The sequence below is a fragment of the Alligator mississippiensis genome, chromosome 5, assembly GCF_030867095.1.
Source record: "Alligator mississippiensis isolate rAllMis1 chromosome 5, rAllMis1, whole genome shotgun sequence".
NCBI classification, from domain to species: domain Eukaryota; kingdom Metazoa; phylum Chordata; order Crocodylia; family Alligatoridae; genus Alligator; species Alligator mississippiensis.
Window position 1 is genome coordinate 188,293,765 of NC_081828.1, and position 18,629 is coordinate 188,312,393.

General features: G+C 44.5%; 1 protein-coding gene across 1 annotated transcript in view; it reads left to right on the forward strand.

Moving 5' to 3' along the window:
- The window catches only part of GPR158 (G protein-coupled receptor 158), a 385,566-nt gene that overhangs the window by 266,078 nt on the left and 100,859 nt on the right, over positions 1 to 18,629 (forward strand). Inside the window, exon 6 of the mRNA XM_014608949.3 lies at positions 645 to 754. Coding sequence (XP_014464435.2) covers positions 645 to 754 — 110 coding nt within the window. The remainder of the gene's footprint in view (positions 1 to 644; positions 755 to 18,629) is intronic.

Below are 18,629 nucleotides of genomic sequence, written 5' to 3' on the forward strand. Positions count from 1 at the left end.
TAAGAGCTTACAGTGTGTGAGGGAAGAGTGTAGGGGAAAGGAGACAAATGTGACACCAGGATCCTGAGCCTGAGGACAGGGTGTAGCAGTGCTACAGGTTGGGCTTAAGAGGAATAATGGGATGTTCAGCTTTTTCCATGTTTATCACAAAGAATAGCTTTGAAGTGTAATAAAGTTAATGTAGTGGATCAGATTCCAAAAGGAAAGGGATTTTAGATGCCTAAATCCCTTTGAATCTAGCTCCGTAAATATAATTGATCAGATAGCGGAAATATACTCGGTTCTGTGTATCAGGCCAGTCCATTAAACTGCTTCTTGTCTATAGTCTTCTCTTTCCTTGTTTTATACACTTTTTCTTGGTTAAGAAAAGTCAGTAGAAGCTGCAGTTAGAGGTGCTTTTTCTTCGCAATCTGTCACAAGGCCTTTGCCAGCTCTCTTTAGAGGGGAGTTGGTGCTCAGAGCTGTGCCATTATTTGATAAGATTATCTTGTCACTTTGCTGTAAAATCTCAACATACAGTGGTGTAAATGGAAAATATTCTGTCTCTGATTTTGGACAAATCCATTTTTTGCATTTGAATCAAGAAATACTTCCTTGTTAAAACTGGTTCTGAAGCTCACTTTCTTTCTCCCTCTGTTCCATAGGTTGTCATTTTGTATTTTGAGCCAAGCATATTTCGCTGCATTCTCCTAAGATGGGTTCGTCTTCTGGGCTTTACTACTGTTTATGGAACTGTGACACTCAAGTTGCACAGGTACTTTGCATTTTATTAATTTTCATCACTGTGGGAGGACATGCAATCTGTGTGGGCAGTCAGAATCAGAAGCTGTAAGCATTTATTAAAAACAACCACCCTTTCATATATTTTTATAACACTGTATATCACTTCAGTATTCCCAGGGAGTTTCTATACAACTTATCCAATAAGAGGAGATGTATTATGAATGTGAATAATGGAAGAAGTGGTGCTGATGACTAGTTTGATAGGCTGCATGACACAGGGCTCAACTCATGGCCACAGGGTTGCTCCCAAAAGGTAAAAACATGCAGAGGTTTGAAAGAAGAAGGGAAAAGGTCCCTTATAAGGTCCTCAGAGAGAGAAATATATCCTTTGATATTAGGCATCTGCAAAGGATTTTTTTTTAATATTTTAAATATTTAGATAAGATGGAGTTGTGTTCTCTAGAAAGCCTTAAAACAGTTTGTTTTACAGGCATATTATGCTTTTTTGTGCCTCATGAGGCCAGGTATACTTTTCTCAGGCACTGATGGCAGATTGACTGGACTCCTGCAAATGTAGCTTCCAGCTGGCAGGTAAAATGTGCAGGGAATTCTTTGTTACGGTTGAGGAAATTCATCTGAAGTGGCAAAGAGCTCAGTTGAGGATGCCGATACCAAGAGACCTGACCTCAAATTCCACCTCTACATTCTCCTCATAAATTAATGCCTTTTCGAGGGCATGTTAGATAAAATGGTTTGTCCCTTATCTCACAGTGAAAATGAACCAAAGAATACTTCTTGATGCATCCCATAAATGCATTTATGAAAATAGATCATACATTGGAGTGTAGAAAGTTTTGATGGAGATAATTATATTGTAAAATATCCGTGCTCAATATTTACTTTAGCCTCATCAGTCCATTGGCATGACATAATTGAGATCAAGTATTATGCTTTGAACTGGATTGGAATAAAACTGACACTATCTGGATTGTTGGTCTGTTATATTTTAGAATAGTAGTGTTAGTGATGCTATAGCTGTCACAGTCCAGGAATTGTGTGAGGCGCAAGGATTTCTTAAGACAGTACCTTTTATTGGACAAACTGAATAATGGGGATAGAGTTAGACAGACTTCTGAATGCATGACATTCTTCATCAGAATGTGAATTCAAAAGCTTGTCCAACCATATCCTAACCATGCAGTTGGTCCAATAAAATATCACCTTAAGAAATCCTCACCTCTTGCAATGAGAACCTAGCTCCTTCATTGAAATATTATTACTACTTGCAATTTCTGTATATGTAGACAATTAATTATATACATTGGTATAGTGTAGGGGTTGGTAGCATTTTTGGGCACAGTATGAAAAATACCTGCAACCTCGACTTCGTAAGATGTTGGCATGCCATGGGGGGATGCCACAGGAACCACGAGGACCTTGATCCTTGTTGTGAAAGCACAGCTCGAGCCCCTTCCCTGCCATCTGCTCCAGGGCGTGCATGCCAAACAAAATGTCTCCACATGCCATGCTCTGGCACCCATACTGGGGGTTGTGTACCCCTGATATATTGCATACAGTTTGCTTATTTGTTAAATTATGTATCTTATTAACTCTTAGAAGTGAATTGCACCAAAAATCCATAGTGGATACACTGAAGGCACATGTCCTGATAAGTGTGCACATGCAGTTTGCGGCACCTCAAAGCAGTTTGAGGCACCGCTAACTTCACACAGCATATGTGCACCTGTTTACCCTGCTGCTAATTGTTTGATCTTGTTCTCAAAAAAAAAAAAAAACTAATAAAAGAAGCAGCATGGTGAATGTGGCAGCAGCATGCACCACCAGAGAAGGAGCCTGGCCAACTTCAAGCAGCCGGCTCGGCACTGCTGCTGCCCCGGAGACCCCCACCACCCCAGGTAAGGCTGCTGGCCCCTAAGACTGGACCCAGTCTCCTCTACCCCACCTGGGTCACAGGTATGCTGCTGCTATTTGTCTCATGGGAAATGTGTAACCATGCATATGTGCACTCATCAGAACATGCTCAAAGTGCCTTCCTTACAAAAGAGTAAGTTCAAGTGGGTGAAGGTAAATAATTGAAGAACTATAAAAAATGTGTAGAACTGGTAGTTTTATTTGGAAGAGGGCAGACTTCACACTAATATGGCTAATTCATAGTTTCATAGTTAGTAGGGTCGGAAGGAACCTAAGTAGATCATCAAGTCCGACCCCCTGCCATGGGCAGGAAAGAAGGCTGGGGTCAAACAACCCCGGCTAGGCAATTGTCTAGCCTCCGTTTGAAGACTCCCAGGGTAGGAGTGAGCACCGCTTCCCTTGGAAGTTGATTCCCGATCCTAGCCGCCCTGACTGTGAAGTAGTACCTCTTGATGTCTAGCCTGAATCTACTCTGAGTCAACTTATGGCCATTATTCCTGATTACTCCCGGTAGTGCTAGGGGGAACAGGGACTCTCCTATTGTCTGCTGGTCTCCCTTGGCAAGTTTATAGATGGCCACCAGATTCCTTCTCAACCTTCTCTTGTGGAGACTGAACAGGTTCAGCTCCCATAGCCTCTCCTCATAGGGCCTTCCCTGCTGCCCCCTGATCATGTGAGTGGCCCTCCTCTGGATCCTTTCGATGCTGTTCACATCCCCCCTGAAGTGCAGTGCCCCCCCCTGAAGTGCGGAACTGGACATAGTACTCCAACTGCGGCCTGACCAGTGTCGCACAGAGGGGGAGAATCACCTCCTTGGACCTGCTCATGATGCATCTGTGGATGCATGACAAGGTGCAGTTAGCCTTCCTGACTGCACCCCCACATTGGCAGTCCATGTTCATCTTGTAATCAATAATGACACCAAGATCCTTTTCAGCCTCTGTGCTGACTAAAAGGGAGTTCCCCAGCCAGTAGGTATACTGCTGGTTCTTCCTCCCTAGGTGCAGTACCTTGCACTTGTCAGTATGGAATTCCATCCTGTTCTCATCCACCCACCCCTGTTACCTCTCTAGATCTAGTTGCAGCCTGTCCCTCTCCTCCAGCATGCCCACTTCTCCCCACATCTTAGTGTCATTCGTGAATTTGAACAAGGTGCTTTTCACCCCCTCGTCCAAGTCGCTGATGAAGATGTTGAATTGTGCGGGCCCGAGGACCGAGCCCTGGGGGACCCCACTGCTCATATCCCTCCAGGTCAAAAAAGACCTGTCCACCACCACTCTCTGAGTGCGGCCCTCCAGCCAATTTATGACCCATCTGACTGTGTAGGCATCGACACCACAGTCGCCTAATTTTTTAATGAGAATGGGGTGAGAGACGGTGTCAAAGGCCTTCCTAAAGTCCAGAAAGACTACGTCCACCACAACCCTTGCGTCCAAGGATTTTGTGACCTGGTCATAGAAGGCAAACAGGTTGGTCTGACAGGACCTGCCTCTAATGAACCCATGTTGATTGCCCCTAAGCATAATCTCCCCTGCTGGTCCCTTGTAGATGTGCTCCTGGATAATTTTCTCAAAGAGCTTCCCCAGAACAGAGGTAAGACTAACAGGCCTATAGTTTCCTGGGTCCACTTTCCTCCCTTTTTTGAAAATGGGGACCACATTGGCCCTTTTCCAGTCCTCTGGTACCTCGCCAGAGCACCACGAGTGCTCGTAAAGCTGTGCCAGGGGTCCTGCAATGACCTCTGCCAATTCCCTCAGCACTCTGGGGTGGAGATTGTCGGGACCTGCTGATTTGAACATGTCTAGTCCCACCAGAAGTTCCCTGACTAGGTCCTCACTGACCCTGGGCCTGACTGTGCCTCCCCTGGGTCCGTCTGGGATCCCAGTGCAGGGGATGTCCCTGTCCCTGCTCAGAAAAATGGAAGCAAAGAAATTGTTAAAGAGGTTAGCTCTGTCATCTGGTGCAACCACCAGATTTCCAAGCGTGTTCTGCAGAGGCTCCATATTACTCGGTACCTTCCTTTTTACTCCCTATGTAAAAAGGACTTCTTGTTATCCTCAATCCAGGTTGCTAGTCCCAGGCCCATATCCACTTTAGCCTTCCTAACAGCCCCCCCTACAATCTCGAGCAATGGAGGTATAATCCTCCTTGGTGATGGCCCCTCTCTTCCATTGGGTGTACGCCTCCTTTTTAGTTTTGAGACATTCCTGGATGCTTTTGGTGAGCCATGGGGGCTTTTGAGCACTCTTGCCCCCTTTGATCCGGGTGGGGTTTGTCACAGTTTGGGCTTGGAGGATTGTCTCCTTAAGGAACGACCACTCTTCTTGGACTCCCAAATCCCCTCCCCTCCGGGACCTCAGTGCCTCCCTGACTAGTCTCCTTACTTGATTGAAATCCTCCCTCCTGAAGTCCAGGGCTGCTGCTTTGCTGCAGGCCTTTGACACCCTGTGCTGGATGGTGAACTCCAGTAGGCGATGATCGCTATCGCCCAGGTGGTCAAGAACCCACAGTCCCCTCGCCAGGTCATCACCTGTGGCGAGGACCAGGTCCAACAATGCTTTTCCCCTGGTGGGACTGTGCACCTCCTGGGTTAGGTGGAGGTCCTGTAACTTGGCTAGGAACCTACGTGAGTGGTGAGACCTGGCTGACTGCTCTTCCCAGTAGATGTCCGAATAGTTTAGGTCACCAGTGATGACCACGTCCCTTGACTTAACTGCCTCTGTGAGCTGACCAGAGAATTCCCGGTCCAGCTCTTCCCCCTGTTTGGGTGGCCTGTAGTAGACTCCCACCATTAAGTCCCTTTCCCCCTGACCCCCTTGTATTCTGACCCAGAGCACCTCAGTCTGCCCTACCTCAGACCCAGTGCTGTTTGCTGAGGATGTGTATTGCTCTTTGATATAGAGCACCACACCCCCACCTTTCCTCCTTGTTCTATCCTGCCTATATCCCTTGATGTTTACCACCCAGTCTTGGGTTGGATCCCACCAAGTTTCAGTGAGCCCCACTATGTCTGGGTTCGTGTTAGTTAGCAGGAGGGCAAGTTCCTCCCATACTACGAGCATTAGTGTAGAGGCGTTTAAGGCTTCCTGAGGCTGTATGCACCGTCCCCATCCCCCCCTGCAATCCCAGGACTATCCAGGCCCCTGTCTCTTACCTGGGTACTTCTTGTGCTCATTGCCTGTCTTGACTGGGCTGTTCTTGTGGGTGTCTCTCAGTTCGGTGTTCTGTGGCTCCCTCCGTCTTCATCCTCCCCTAATTACCACTCTCTATTTGGAAGAGCAGTTAACTTTATCTTGGATATATAGAGCGAGAACCTAGGAATGTTAAGATCCAGATCCTTATTCTATTTCTGGTTTAGCATTACTTAAAAAGAATGTACAAGTGGACTAGAGCATTGGCAGTTCAGCTTACTGGCTGGGGCTGTGGTAGGGTCAGATGGCACAGTTATGGAAGCTAGCTCATTCAATGGTTACTCCATTGCCTCCAGCTAAAGAAAATTGGCTGTGCTAGTCTGAAGAGCTATGTAACACCAGTCCATTTTCCTGTCCTGAGCACCATCTGAGCACGTTGGACCAGGCTAAACTCAGAAACTTGAAACACAGAAACTCAAACCAGAACTTGAAGTTAGATCTAGACCAGGTACACTCTGAAAGGCACTCATTCTGGAACTCAGACTTGGACTTGGCATAATGTTCTGGATGGGAAATCTGGAACACAAAACTCAGAATCTTTGACTCTGGAATACCAGAACAGGAAACACAGGAACACAAGACACTGGATTGCAAAATTTAGGCTGCTGACAGAGGTTCAGGCAGTCACATGATTGGAGGTCTGAGAAATGTTATGCCCCATTCAGCTTGTCAGAATTGGAACCAGGGCAGCTTCCAGCCAGACTCCAGACCAGGGGCTGGGCAGAACCCAATGCTGACAATTAGCTGATTGTTGGCACGGGGGTAATAGTACCTGTCACATGTTCAATTTATGGTGCCATATAAACCCTGTCACAAATACTATGCAATTTGAGGCATATCTTTGTGGCTGGTTTGCCACTTTACAGTACTATAAATTTAGTGAATGTGTGACATGTTGCTATTTATGTTGCAATTAATATGTTAATAATGCTAGAAATGCAAATGCTGGAATATTAGAAAACAAAACTCAGAAGTACTGACTTTGGAATACAAAAGCTGAGAACATGGACTGTGGAATACAAAAGTGGAATTTTTGTTACATCTATGGGTCTGTTGGAGAGGGTTCCATGTTAGTGTCATGCCCAGATAAAGCAGCAGTAATGGTGGCTGGACAAACAAGCAGGGTACCAGACATAGGCAGTCCAGTGTAGTGGTTAGGATCAGGAGTAAGTCAAAGGTCAGGACCATCTATGAGAGTGCAGGACTTGGGAGGTACAGAGGTTCACTCCAGGAAGTGAGCCAAAGACCAGGAGCACAAGCCCAAAAAAATAGCCAAGCATCAGAATTAATAGGAACCAGGAGGCTATCTGAGTATCAGGGGCAAGAAAGAATGCATATCACCCAACCTGAGGCTTACTGACAATGAGGTCAATCCTGTGTCTCCCCCCAAGTACAACACGGGGGCTAGCACATCCAGCTGTGATTTCATTTGCCCTGGACTCTAGCCTTGAGATCTCAATAACACAGAATGATGATGCAATATCATAAAAAGGAAATTGAAATTTGTATTTATGTGAAGTGAAGAAAAGATTGAAAATTGGGTAGGCATCATTCCCCTTTCTAGATTTGCAGTTCAGATATTTTGTACTTCATGGCACCTTGCCTGACTAGCTCAGGAGAGAAGCTGAGGGTTGAAAGAGTAATGAGGAATGAACTATCCGGTTGCCTCTAGAACTCATTATTGTTGCAGTTCAGAGCTGCTTTTTCCATGCATTTTAACCTAGATTTAGATTCCAGCAATTCTCCTTTTTTTTCCCTCCAATGAAGTCTTCTCACCATCTTTTTTCTGATGTGTAGTAATGTGGTTTAGGAAGCACAAAGAGTGGTAGGAAGCACGTTTCATGCTATATACATAAATAACTGCATACACCTAGGATTTTAGGCATATTTTATATCATAACAATTCAGGATGATATGATATCAACAGGAATTTGGCAGCTACATAGGCTGCTGCAAAAGCTATGTCAACACATAGCTCTGATTTAATGGTAGCATCTGATCACTGAAGAGATCAAGAATGGCCACTTAGAGACAGGGGTGTAGGTTGTAGCCGTATTGGTCTAAGGACATAGGCAGACAAGGTTCCTTGGGTGAATCTGATATCTTTTATTAGACCAACCCAAATAATTGGAAAATAATTATTAAGCAAGCTTTCAGGTTCAAAAACCCTTCGTCAGTCTAAGGAAGTTTCAGCAGTTGGTGTGTGCTCTTCCTGGATGGAATGAAAAGTAAAGAAGCCAGAGGCTGGGCTGGTATGCATACAAGACAGGTAGTCAGTGAAAATGTAGATTGAGGAGTCAATGGGTGAGAGAGACACTGGGGGGCTGGAGTGGGGGGGGAAGAGAGAGAAGGGGGATGAAAGTGGAGAGATACCTGGGGAGTCAGATGTCAGGCAGGTTATAATGTGTCATAAATCCAATGTCTATATTTAGTCCGTGATTTTTAGTATCCAGGAGGTTGATGAAGTGAGTTTGAGTTCATAGGCTCGTCTCTGGGAAGTGTTTTGTAGGTTTCCTTTGAGGATCAGGACTGAGAGATTGGAGAGAGAGTGGCCCTCCTGTGAGAAATGTGTTCCCACCGGTAATTGGGTATTTCTGTTTTTGACAGATTTCCAGTGTGCATTCATTCTGGTGCGCAGTTGTTGTCTGGTCTCTCCTACGTATTTTCCATCAGGGCATTTGGTGCACTGGATGAGGTATATTACATTTCTGGAGGTGCAGCTGTAAGATGCAGGGATGCTGATGGCTCTGTTGTGGGGTGTAGTAATAGTGGGGGTGGTGGAGATGTGCTGGCAGGTTTTGCATTTCTTGTCCTGGCACGATCTGGATCCTTTTGGTGTGTTCTGGGCTTGAGGAAGTTTGCTTCTGGTGATGAGGTTGGTGAGGTTCAGTGCTTGTTTGAAGGCTAGGATGGGTGGCTCTGGGAAGATCTTTTTAAGAATAGGGTCTCTGTCTAGTATGGGTTGCAATTGTTTGAGGATTTTCCGTACAGGTTCAAGGGAGGGGTGATATGTCATAACCAGCGGTGTGCGATTTGTGGGGGTTTTTCTTCTGTACTGCAGCAGTTCCTGAATGGTAGCTGGATAGTATAGAAGTATGAGGAATCACTCTGAGTGTTTATAGACATGCTCTGGGAGAGGGGCACTTTAATTAGGGCAACTCTGAAAGCTATGCTAATTAAAAGCACCCAGAGCGTCACATGTATCAGCATCCCCTCACTGAAAAACGGTGGTGGGACGCTTAAATTAAAGGTTGTTCAATGAGCTTTAGTTAAAAGTGCCCCACCACCATTTTTCAGTGCAGGGACACTGATGCATGTGACGTTGGAGTCTGCTATAGCATGGTAATTACCATGCTCCAGCAGACTCGATGTCTGCTCTGATGCTCTGTAATTACAGCATGTTGGAGCAGCTTCCTGCACGTGTATAGGAGCCCTCTAAGTCTAAAGGATTTCTAGAATGGATCACACCTCAGTCTTGCCTAGCTCCTGGTGTACTTTCAGAGAAGGTAAGAGGCTCTGTATAAAAGCACCTAATGTAGCTGCATAGCCTATTGTAGGAAAGATGAGTAAAATAAAGAACATCATCTGTTTTTGAACAATCCATATGGCCACTTTTTAACTGCATCATCCTAGCCTTTAATAATCTCTTCTTTTTTACTGTGTATTTTAAAATAATGAACTGAATTTTTCATTCCACTATTCCTTAAGGGGAAAAAAAGGAAAAGGAAGTAAATTTAGAGACTTAAATATTGGGAAGTATAATACTTTTCTCAATGATAAATTCCTCAAAATATTTTTGTCGGATGAAAAAGCAATATTATTTCAAAGGTAACCCTTTGGGGTCAAAAGAGCTTCCAATGTTGCTTTCTTCAATATACTTCTGTGACAGTAGCTTGTCTCTGTTCTTGGATGATGTTGCTATTTTAAAGCAGGTTTAATGTCTAGGTTTTTTTCTTATTATCATTTTTAGAACTTCTATCATCTTGTCTTAAAGATTAAAGGAAAAAAGAAATAGAAGAGGCTGGGCAACAGCCATTCTGGAAGTAAGACTCACTATGTAGTGACCTTTCTTTTGCCCAAGTCTTAGAACTGACCATGAGCAGACTCATGGCCATGCTGCTTTACTAGAGAATGTTTGGTGCTGGACTAGATAAATTGGCACCTGAATGAGGTTCAGTAAAATGGCCCGTTTTGTTACGGTTCAGAATTCTGCCTGACTGTACACTGAATGCGTGGGGTACATGAATTACTGCTGGTAAAGTGCTAATTCCAGAGTACCCAACACCTTTTGCACTTTGCTACTCTAATGAAGGATCCTTTCCATAAACATCTAAAAAACATAACAACAATTTTGAAGTTCAAATTTACCTCTATTTAATCTTCCCACACCTCATGAGTCCAGAAATTTTGCTGGGGAGGAAGCAGTGGGAGAGGGAGAGTCACATCTCCTAGAGCCATAGCAATTAGTGCTGCCACCATACCCCTACTGTCAGATTTCTAGACTCATAGGGAGCCCTGCAACCTGGGTGACTTGGCTCCATGAGCTGGACCTTTCAGGTGCATAGGTTTGGTCTATGGCAAGATCTGGCAAGTGGAGCCAGTCTGGCATGTGAGGTTGCACCCATGGATTAACTCTGTATGGGATCTAGCCTGTAGATTGACCCAATGCCACTCACCCACCCCATAGAGCCAGATAAGCCGAGCACCACTAATTTAGTGGTTTTAGCATATGGCTAGGGAATGAGACACCTAGGATCTCACCCCCACCCTTAATCTAGGTTTGAACATATATCTTCTGCTTCCCAGCAAAGTGCCCTAACTACCATGCCATGGGCTGACATTTACAAACCAGCTTCCTCAATCACTAACTGTGATTTTCCACCAGGCATTGAACACAGGGAAGCTGAAGGAATCTTTAATAAATTTACTTTTTATCTTTTGGGGCAAGTTGGTAAGAGACAGGATGTTCATGAACACCTAATAACCTTCTCTCTTGCTCTATAGGGACTCTAAAATTCCATCCTGTCTGCTGCTTCTGAGGCTGGCCTGATTAAGACCTACTTGCACCCCTCCAGCTCAGTCCACCATGGTAAAGGGCAAACTAATTTCAGATTCATTAGTAGATCTTCATGAAAACGGATCTAAAAGATTGTGGGAACAGCCTGTGTACTGCCTAGGTTGTATGGTACACAATTGTTTATGGGCTGTGCTACAGAAATACAAAATTGAGTCAGTGGCCTCAAACTATGTATTCAAGAATAAATTGTGTTCCACAGGTCGAATAGTGATGGGTTTAAACCCAGGTTTTCTAAATTCAGGGATGAGATTCTCGAAATTCAAGGGTGCCTGCCGAGCATCCCAAGTTATCTTTCTTTGTCTGGGGTTTTCTAGCGTGACTACATGGAGGAAGGATATGGGTAAAAGGAGAGAGTCCCTTTGGAACAAGACATTACTAGCTTTGGGCCAATTTTAATAGAGCTCCCTTTTCCTGTGTTACAGCTTTTGCTGACAACATTTCAGTTATGATCATTATTTCGGAGGACAAAAAGAATCACTCATTATGGCTAGAGAGTTATGAGAAAGCCTTGAAGGCTGACTCAACCTTTGTAAAAATAAAATGATGAGGCTGGGTGGCAATGGCAGGCTGACCTTTCCCTATTTAAAAGGTCTGCAGAAAGTATAGAGGGAAGGAAAACTTAAAATATTGGCCTGGATTGCTGTGAAGGAGAAGGGAACTGGAACTGAGAAATGCCCTTGAAGATGGAAGAGCAGTTGTAGGAAGGTGGAAAGGGTAATGACTTTCCACCACCGTCCACAATTTGAGGCTTTACATCAGCACCTGCTTCCTTTTTTCTTGCACTTTGACTGCATATCTCTAACACTCAGAATGACATGAGGGGATTTTTCTCTGGATTATGGGAAGAAGACTAATTACCACTTGATGCAAAGAGCTTTAGTACATAGGTCTGAGGAATGTGACAATTTGGGGTTCAGGCATCCCAAAATGATTTTAGTGGTTTAAGTTGTTCTTTTATTTTTACTGGTTGTAAACGCTTTGGAATCTAAGTAGAAGCAACAAAGGGCATTTTGCATTTCACATATGTCCCACCATTTAAAGTGCCATGGTAGAAGGCAGCTGGGATGAAAAACAGTGAGCTTGAGGTGATTTCTGAAGGGGAAGGAGGAGGACAACAAGACTAAGGGAGGTAAAAAGGTTTTGAGGAGGAGGGGCTGAGAAGGAAACCCGCCATGCCTTGTATCTGTGTATGTATATCTAAAATCCTGTGAAACAAAGTAGAAAAATGGTATAGGGTCTGCCAAACCACATGTTTTAGACCAGTGGTTCAGGAACAGTTGAACAGGTAAATGGGTTGCTTAATTTGGTAAGATGCCTGAGTGAAAACTTTTCCCTGTGGTTCTTATGATCTAGGAAGATAAAGTCCTCCTCAACCCTGTAACCCATAGGGGTCTCATGGTTAAAGTAGCCAGCAGCATTCAAGGGAATGATGTCCAGCTACTATTGACTCCCCAGCTGCAATAACGAAGTACCCATTTAGAGTTGATCCACTGGGGAGCAACCTTCAGCATAGCTCCAGAATCGGGCTCAGATTAATGCCTCGGTATCTATTGCAATATGCTATGAACACGCTGCAATTGTACGCTATTAAGAGCTAAGGGGCCTTTAAAATATAGAGAGAGATCCTGGGAAAAGGGAGAGAGGATACGAGGCTTGTAATCATAGAAGTATGAAGGTTTACCCACGGCATGAAAGTGTGTCCCCCAGGAAAAAACTTCCTGGGCACAGTGGAAGCTATGGAGCATTGCTATATGGACCATCTCTGCGTGAGGAAAGTGAGGTAGGGGATGAACAGGATAAAGTCCTTCCCTGTGCAGTTTGTGGGACAATCTATCCCAAGGAGTTTTTGATGACTTCTGAGATTTGATAGTTCATGGTTGGATGGCAAGACATTAAGTTTTGTTATTTTCTCCATGTTATGTGAGTTGAGTTAGAAGTGGCTCTAGGCGCACATGTGCTGTCTTTGGACTCTCCACTGATGTTTAGAATGACAAGCCCCTTTCAAATGCAGGGAGGAAAAGAATCAGCTGAAATTTTCAGCATGTGTATGCAAACACAGCATGTAAGTGGTGGAAAAACACACAAGCTCTGACCACCTGTATACTTCTACCACACAGAGTGGGGCAGTTTCACCTAGATCAGTTTTTATTTAAAGCTGATTCAATCAGCTGTTAGATAAAAGTGCTAAAAAAAGCCCCAGTAAAGTGTCTTTTCTATACAGACATGAGGCAAGTTGGGTCTAACTAATGCATTGCCTGTTCTGGGCATGCGCTGGGCTTAGATCAGGAGTGCACAGAGTTTAAAGTAAAGAGCCATTTTGTTTTGTTTTTTAACATCTGGCTGCATTGTCCTATTGTAACCCTACTGCTGGGCCATTTGTGGTTTGTCAATCTTGCTTTGCAGCTATGGGATATGGATATTGCTAGGTTAAGAAAATGCAATGTTTATTATTTCTCTGTTCTTGAATAGTTATATAAACCTGTAGGCTGTTTCAGTCTTCTCTCAGTATTCTTTGTGGGTGAGGACTGATTGTTTCTCTTTATAATAAAGAAATCACAACATCATCTGGGAGGCAGCTCCCTTTAAAGGACTAATCACCTAGGGAGAAAGGCAGCTTACCTCTTTGGAATGCTGCATATTCAGATATTCAGTCCAAGAGGACAAGGAGATTTTGTGTTTTTGATGAAGTTTCAGATTAATCTGTTTTTTACGTGGCTTTCGGGTTTGGACCTAAGTCCCAGCAAGTGGGACAAAGACCTCTGAGATTTAAGTTTGGAAAAAAAGAAAACTGCCTAGTATTTCATCCAACTATAATATCAGAATCAGGAGATATTCTAGTGTTTCATTACATGCATTGTCACTAGTTACTGTACTTAGTATCATGATGTGTAATGTGCTACTGTCTGAAGAGGTAATATCCTAGAGCTGAAGTAGGAATTTAATGTTAACTTAGTAAAACAAGTTGCCTAAAATGATGTCAGCTGGACAAGACATTTTCACAAATAAAAAAAGAGGATACCATTTTTTGTATACAAACACAATGGTAGTGCATGCAGATGACTGCTTGACAGAAATGTTATGTTTTATAATGAACTTAAAAAATGATGTCACCTTGTTGAGTCACAGAAAAGTACTTTGGGGGGTTGTCATAAGGGTGATTCTATCATCTCACCCAGGGCACTCATGGAGGGAATGTTTTCACTGAAAAGTTGATTGGCACCCAGGTCAGAGCACTGGCTTTATATCGACCTGCCATGTAAGGTGCTCTCCACACCTTACCGTGCTCTTATTTTCCCATGTTTATCATGTTCTTCTGGGCCTTCATGATTTCATGATTCTTGTGCTGAGGCAATCTAGGTTGTTTTTTTGTGGCATCACTTGTGACAGACAACTTCTGTTCTTCATGGGTAACTGTGGGAAGGCATTATAGGAAAGTCAGCACCTGAGTGATTTTTCTCCCCTTGTTTCCTTCCACCCTGCATTCTCACTGCAAGCTGAATAGGTTGCAGTCAAAGTCAAACTATAGTCCAGGCTCTAAGCCAGACACCTATTTGGTTAAATCAGCCTGAGCTTCAGGTACCTCGCAACTTGATTCAGAAAGTTTTTTTGTCTGGATTGAATGGGCTTTATGCTAAAACATAAATAAGAGTCCAGGTTAATTCTGCAGTGAAAAAGTAAACTTAGTCTCTTCAGAAACTCATGCTTAGTCATGCAGGAGAACCTCAGGAAGGTTACTTTTTATGTTTCAGAACAACTATCTTAAAGGAAATATGATGTTCAGCTATACAATCTTGGAGCTAGGACACATAAGGAGCGTGTGGTTAAATTGCATTAAGCCAGTGAACAATACTTGAAGATGTTCTGTGTTAAGCTGTAAGTGTGCAGTTTTGCCCAGCAAGTCTGTGGGTCCCTGGATAGTCACAGAATCATACAAAATAGGGATTGGAAGAGATCTCAGGAAGTCATCTAGGCCAACCCACCAGCCAAGGTTTTGTCTACCCAGGTCTTAAAAACCTCTAAGGATGGAGCTTGTTTCAGTACTTTACTACCCTCCTAATGAGAGTTTTCCTGATGTCTAACCTAAGCTTCCCTTGCTGCAACTTGAGACCCTTGCTCCTTGTTCTGTCATCTGCCACCACTGAGAACAGTCTAACTTCATGTGCTTTGTAACCACGCTTCAAGTAGTTGAAGGCTTCTATTAAATCCCCTCTGTCTTCTCTTCTTCAGACTAAATAAACCCAGTTCCCTCAGCCTCTTCTCATAAGTCATGTGCCCCACATTCTAACCATTTTCATTGCCCTCCCCTGGACTCACTACAATTTGTCCCTATCCTTTCTGTAGTGGAGGGCCCGAAACTGGACACAATACTCCAGATGTAGCCTCACCAGTGCCAAATAGAGGGGCATTATGAATTACTTCCCTCGATCTGCTGGCCACACTCCTACTAATGCAGCCCAGTATGCTCTTAGCCTTCTTCGCAACAAGAGCACACTGTTGGCTCATATTCAACTTATTGTCCACTATAACCCCCAGGTCCTTTTCTTCAGAGCTGCTGCTCAGCTAGTAAGTCCCCAGCCTGTACTGGTACATGGGTTAGTTCTATTCTAAGTGCAGGACTTTGCACTTGTTCTTACTGATCCTCATGAGATTTATTTTTTTTTGGTCCAGTCCTCCAATTTGTTGAGGTCTCTCTGAATCCTAGCCCTATCCTCCATTGTATCTACTACTCCCCACAGCTTGGTGTCATCTGCAAATTTACTGAGAGTGCACTCCATCCCATCTTCTAGGATATTGATGAAAATATTGAACAAAACTAGCCCCAGGATTGACCCCTGGGGCATTCTACTTGATACTGGCTGCCAACTAGACATTGAACCATTGGTTACCACTCTTAGAACCCACCTCAGAGGCAAAACCCAATGACAATCCCAGCTAGTTTTTTGTCCACCTTGCAGTCTATCCATCCATCCTGTACTTCTGTAGCTTGCTTACAAGAATGTTGTGGGAAACTATCAAAAGCCTTGTTAAAGTCAAAGTTTATCACATCCACTGCTCTCCCCATATCCACAGAGCCAATCATCTTGTCATACAAGGCAGTCAGGTTGGTCAGGCATGACTTACCCTTGGTAAATCCATGTTGATTGTTCCTAATCACCTTTTTCTTCTCCAAGTGCTTAGCAATGGATTCCTTGAGGACCTGCTCCATGATTTGTCCAGGGAATGAGTTGAGGCTGACCAGTCTATAGTTCTCTGGATCTTCCTTCTTCCCTTTCTTCAAGATGGATGCTATATCTGTCCATTTCCAATTGTCCAGGCCCTCTCCCAATTATCATGAGTTTTCAAAAATAGCCAGTGTCTATGCAGTCATATCAGACAACTCCCTTAGCACCCCCAGGTGCATTGCGTCTGGCCCCATGGACTTTTACATCTCCAGCTTTTCTAAACAGCCCTTACCTTGTTATTTTGCAACTGTCAGCTGCTCCCTTCCTTCCCAACCTGTGATGCCAGGTCCAGTAGTCTGGAAGCTGACCTTGCCTGGGAAGACAGAGGTAAAAAAAGCATTGAGTACTTCAGCCTTTTCTGCATCATCTGTCACTAGGTTGCCTCCTCCATACAGGGACCCATACTTTCCCTGACCTTCCTCTTGTTGCTAACATACTTGTAGAACTCCTTCTTGTTATCCTTGGGCTAGCAACAGAAGTTACACATAAACCGGTTTAAGGATCAGAAACTGGTTTAAACCTGTAACAGAACATAAGTTCAGTGCACATAAACCAATTTCAAAAAGGCCAAAACTGGTTTAAGATAAATCTAGTTGAATGTAGTATCAGACTTAACTGATTTGGGCCAAACCAGTTTATGGAACTTGTGTCCAAGACCCCTTCCTGTTTTAAGTTAAATCAGAGTCCCCCAGCATGTTTTTCAGCCCTGGGCTCATTTGGGCTGTCTGCTTCAGAGAGCAGGGCTGGCCCCGCCTCTTTCCTCCCTATCCAGAGCTCCAGCTGGCTGAGAAGGAGGTAGAGACTATAGGCACAACAACATCTGCTTGGTTTCCCCCTGGCCCACCCCACCCTTGCCACTTACTGCGTAAGCAAAGACACCCCCCCCCCCCCACACACACACACCTCCTCTGTCCCACAGCGTGAACCCCAGGGACACAGACCCCAGCTGGCATCTGATCACAATCATGCCACCCCCATGCTACCTAATGCTGAGAGGTGTTTATGCCTGTGTCTCCAATTGCACTGGAACAAGGCAGACAGAACAGTGTCTGCTTAGGACTATTTGGAATTAATCAGCTGGGCAGCTGGTAATGTCCCTCCGTTGTTCCTTATAAATGCCTTTGAAAAAGCTGGTTTTTGTTTTCTTGATGGACTTATAAGCTTTGTGTTCCGAAAAGCTTCTGGCTGGCTGTTGGCTTTCTTCAAAGGCACAATCTGACAGTGTTCAAGAAGGGACAGAGAGAGGTGTGAGAAATGACCTAGTTTATAAGCTTGGGGCCTGTGAGTGCTGTCAGTTTGCTACAGATATTATGAAGAAGCAGGGAGAAGGAGATTGAAAAGCTCAGTATCATCAGCAGATGCATGCACTCTGCATAAGCAGTCCAACCTTCACCCAACCCTGCTTTGCCTATGAGTGCTAGTCAGGTGCTGGGCCCTGGCAACACTCCTGCCCCTTGAGCAGTGAGTGTGGGAGGGGAAAGGGTAAGCCTGGCGAAGTCTGCTTCCCCCTCCCCCTCCAGGCACACCCTGGCTGGGGACTGTGCAAGCCAGGGTTGGGATTTAAACCTCTCCCTAATCAGGGCGTCCTGCCAGGGCCTGGTCACAGCCTCCCTCAGCTCAGCACTGTGGGCTTGCTCTAGTGTCCCCAGCTTCTAGCCTGAGCCCCTGCAGACATGTGCCTGCATTTCCTGAATCAAAAGTGAATGTCCATCCGCTTGCAAATCAGTTCAGTCTCTGCAGATTAGACTAACTTGCAAAGATTGAATCAATTCAAGCTTCGACTTTTTGAATGTCTGTCCCTAGCCTTCATGTTTCTTGTTAGTTGCAACTCCAGTTGCCCTCTGGCTTTCATCCCTACATGCCTGAGCAATATTTTTAAACTCCTCCCCAGTTGTTTGTCCAAGTTTCCACTTTTTGTAAGCTTTCTTTTTGTGTTTTAGCTCACTGAAGAGTCACTGAAGCATTCCCTGCTAAGCCAATCTGATCTTCTGCCATATTTGCCAGTCTTTCTGTGCATCAGGATGGTTTGTTCCTACTCCCTCAGTAAGGTTTCTTTAAAGTACAGCCAACTCTCCTGGACTCCTTTCCCCCTCAGACTGGCCTCCCAGGTGATACTGCCCATCAGTTCCCCAAGTGAGTAACTAGCTGGTTGTCTTACTTTCTCAGGAAGGATGAGAATGCTTCCCTGTTGTCTCCTCCTCCATGTCCTTTCTCCAAGTCACCCAGTTCCCCACTTACCTCAGGGCTTTGGTCTCCATCCCCTGGCAAACCTAGGTTAAAGCCCTCTCTAGGTTAGTGAGCCTGTATGCAAAAAAGTTCTTTCTCTTTGTCAGGTGGACCCCATGACTTCCTAGTAGTCTTTCTTGGAACAATATGCTATGGTTGAAGAAGCCAAAGCCCTGCTGGTGATTACCATCTGTGCAGTCATGCATTGATCTGCAGGATGCACCACTCCTGCCTGGGCCCTTCCCTTTGACTAGAAGA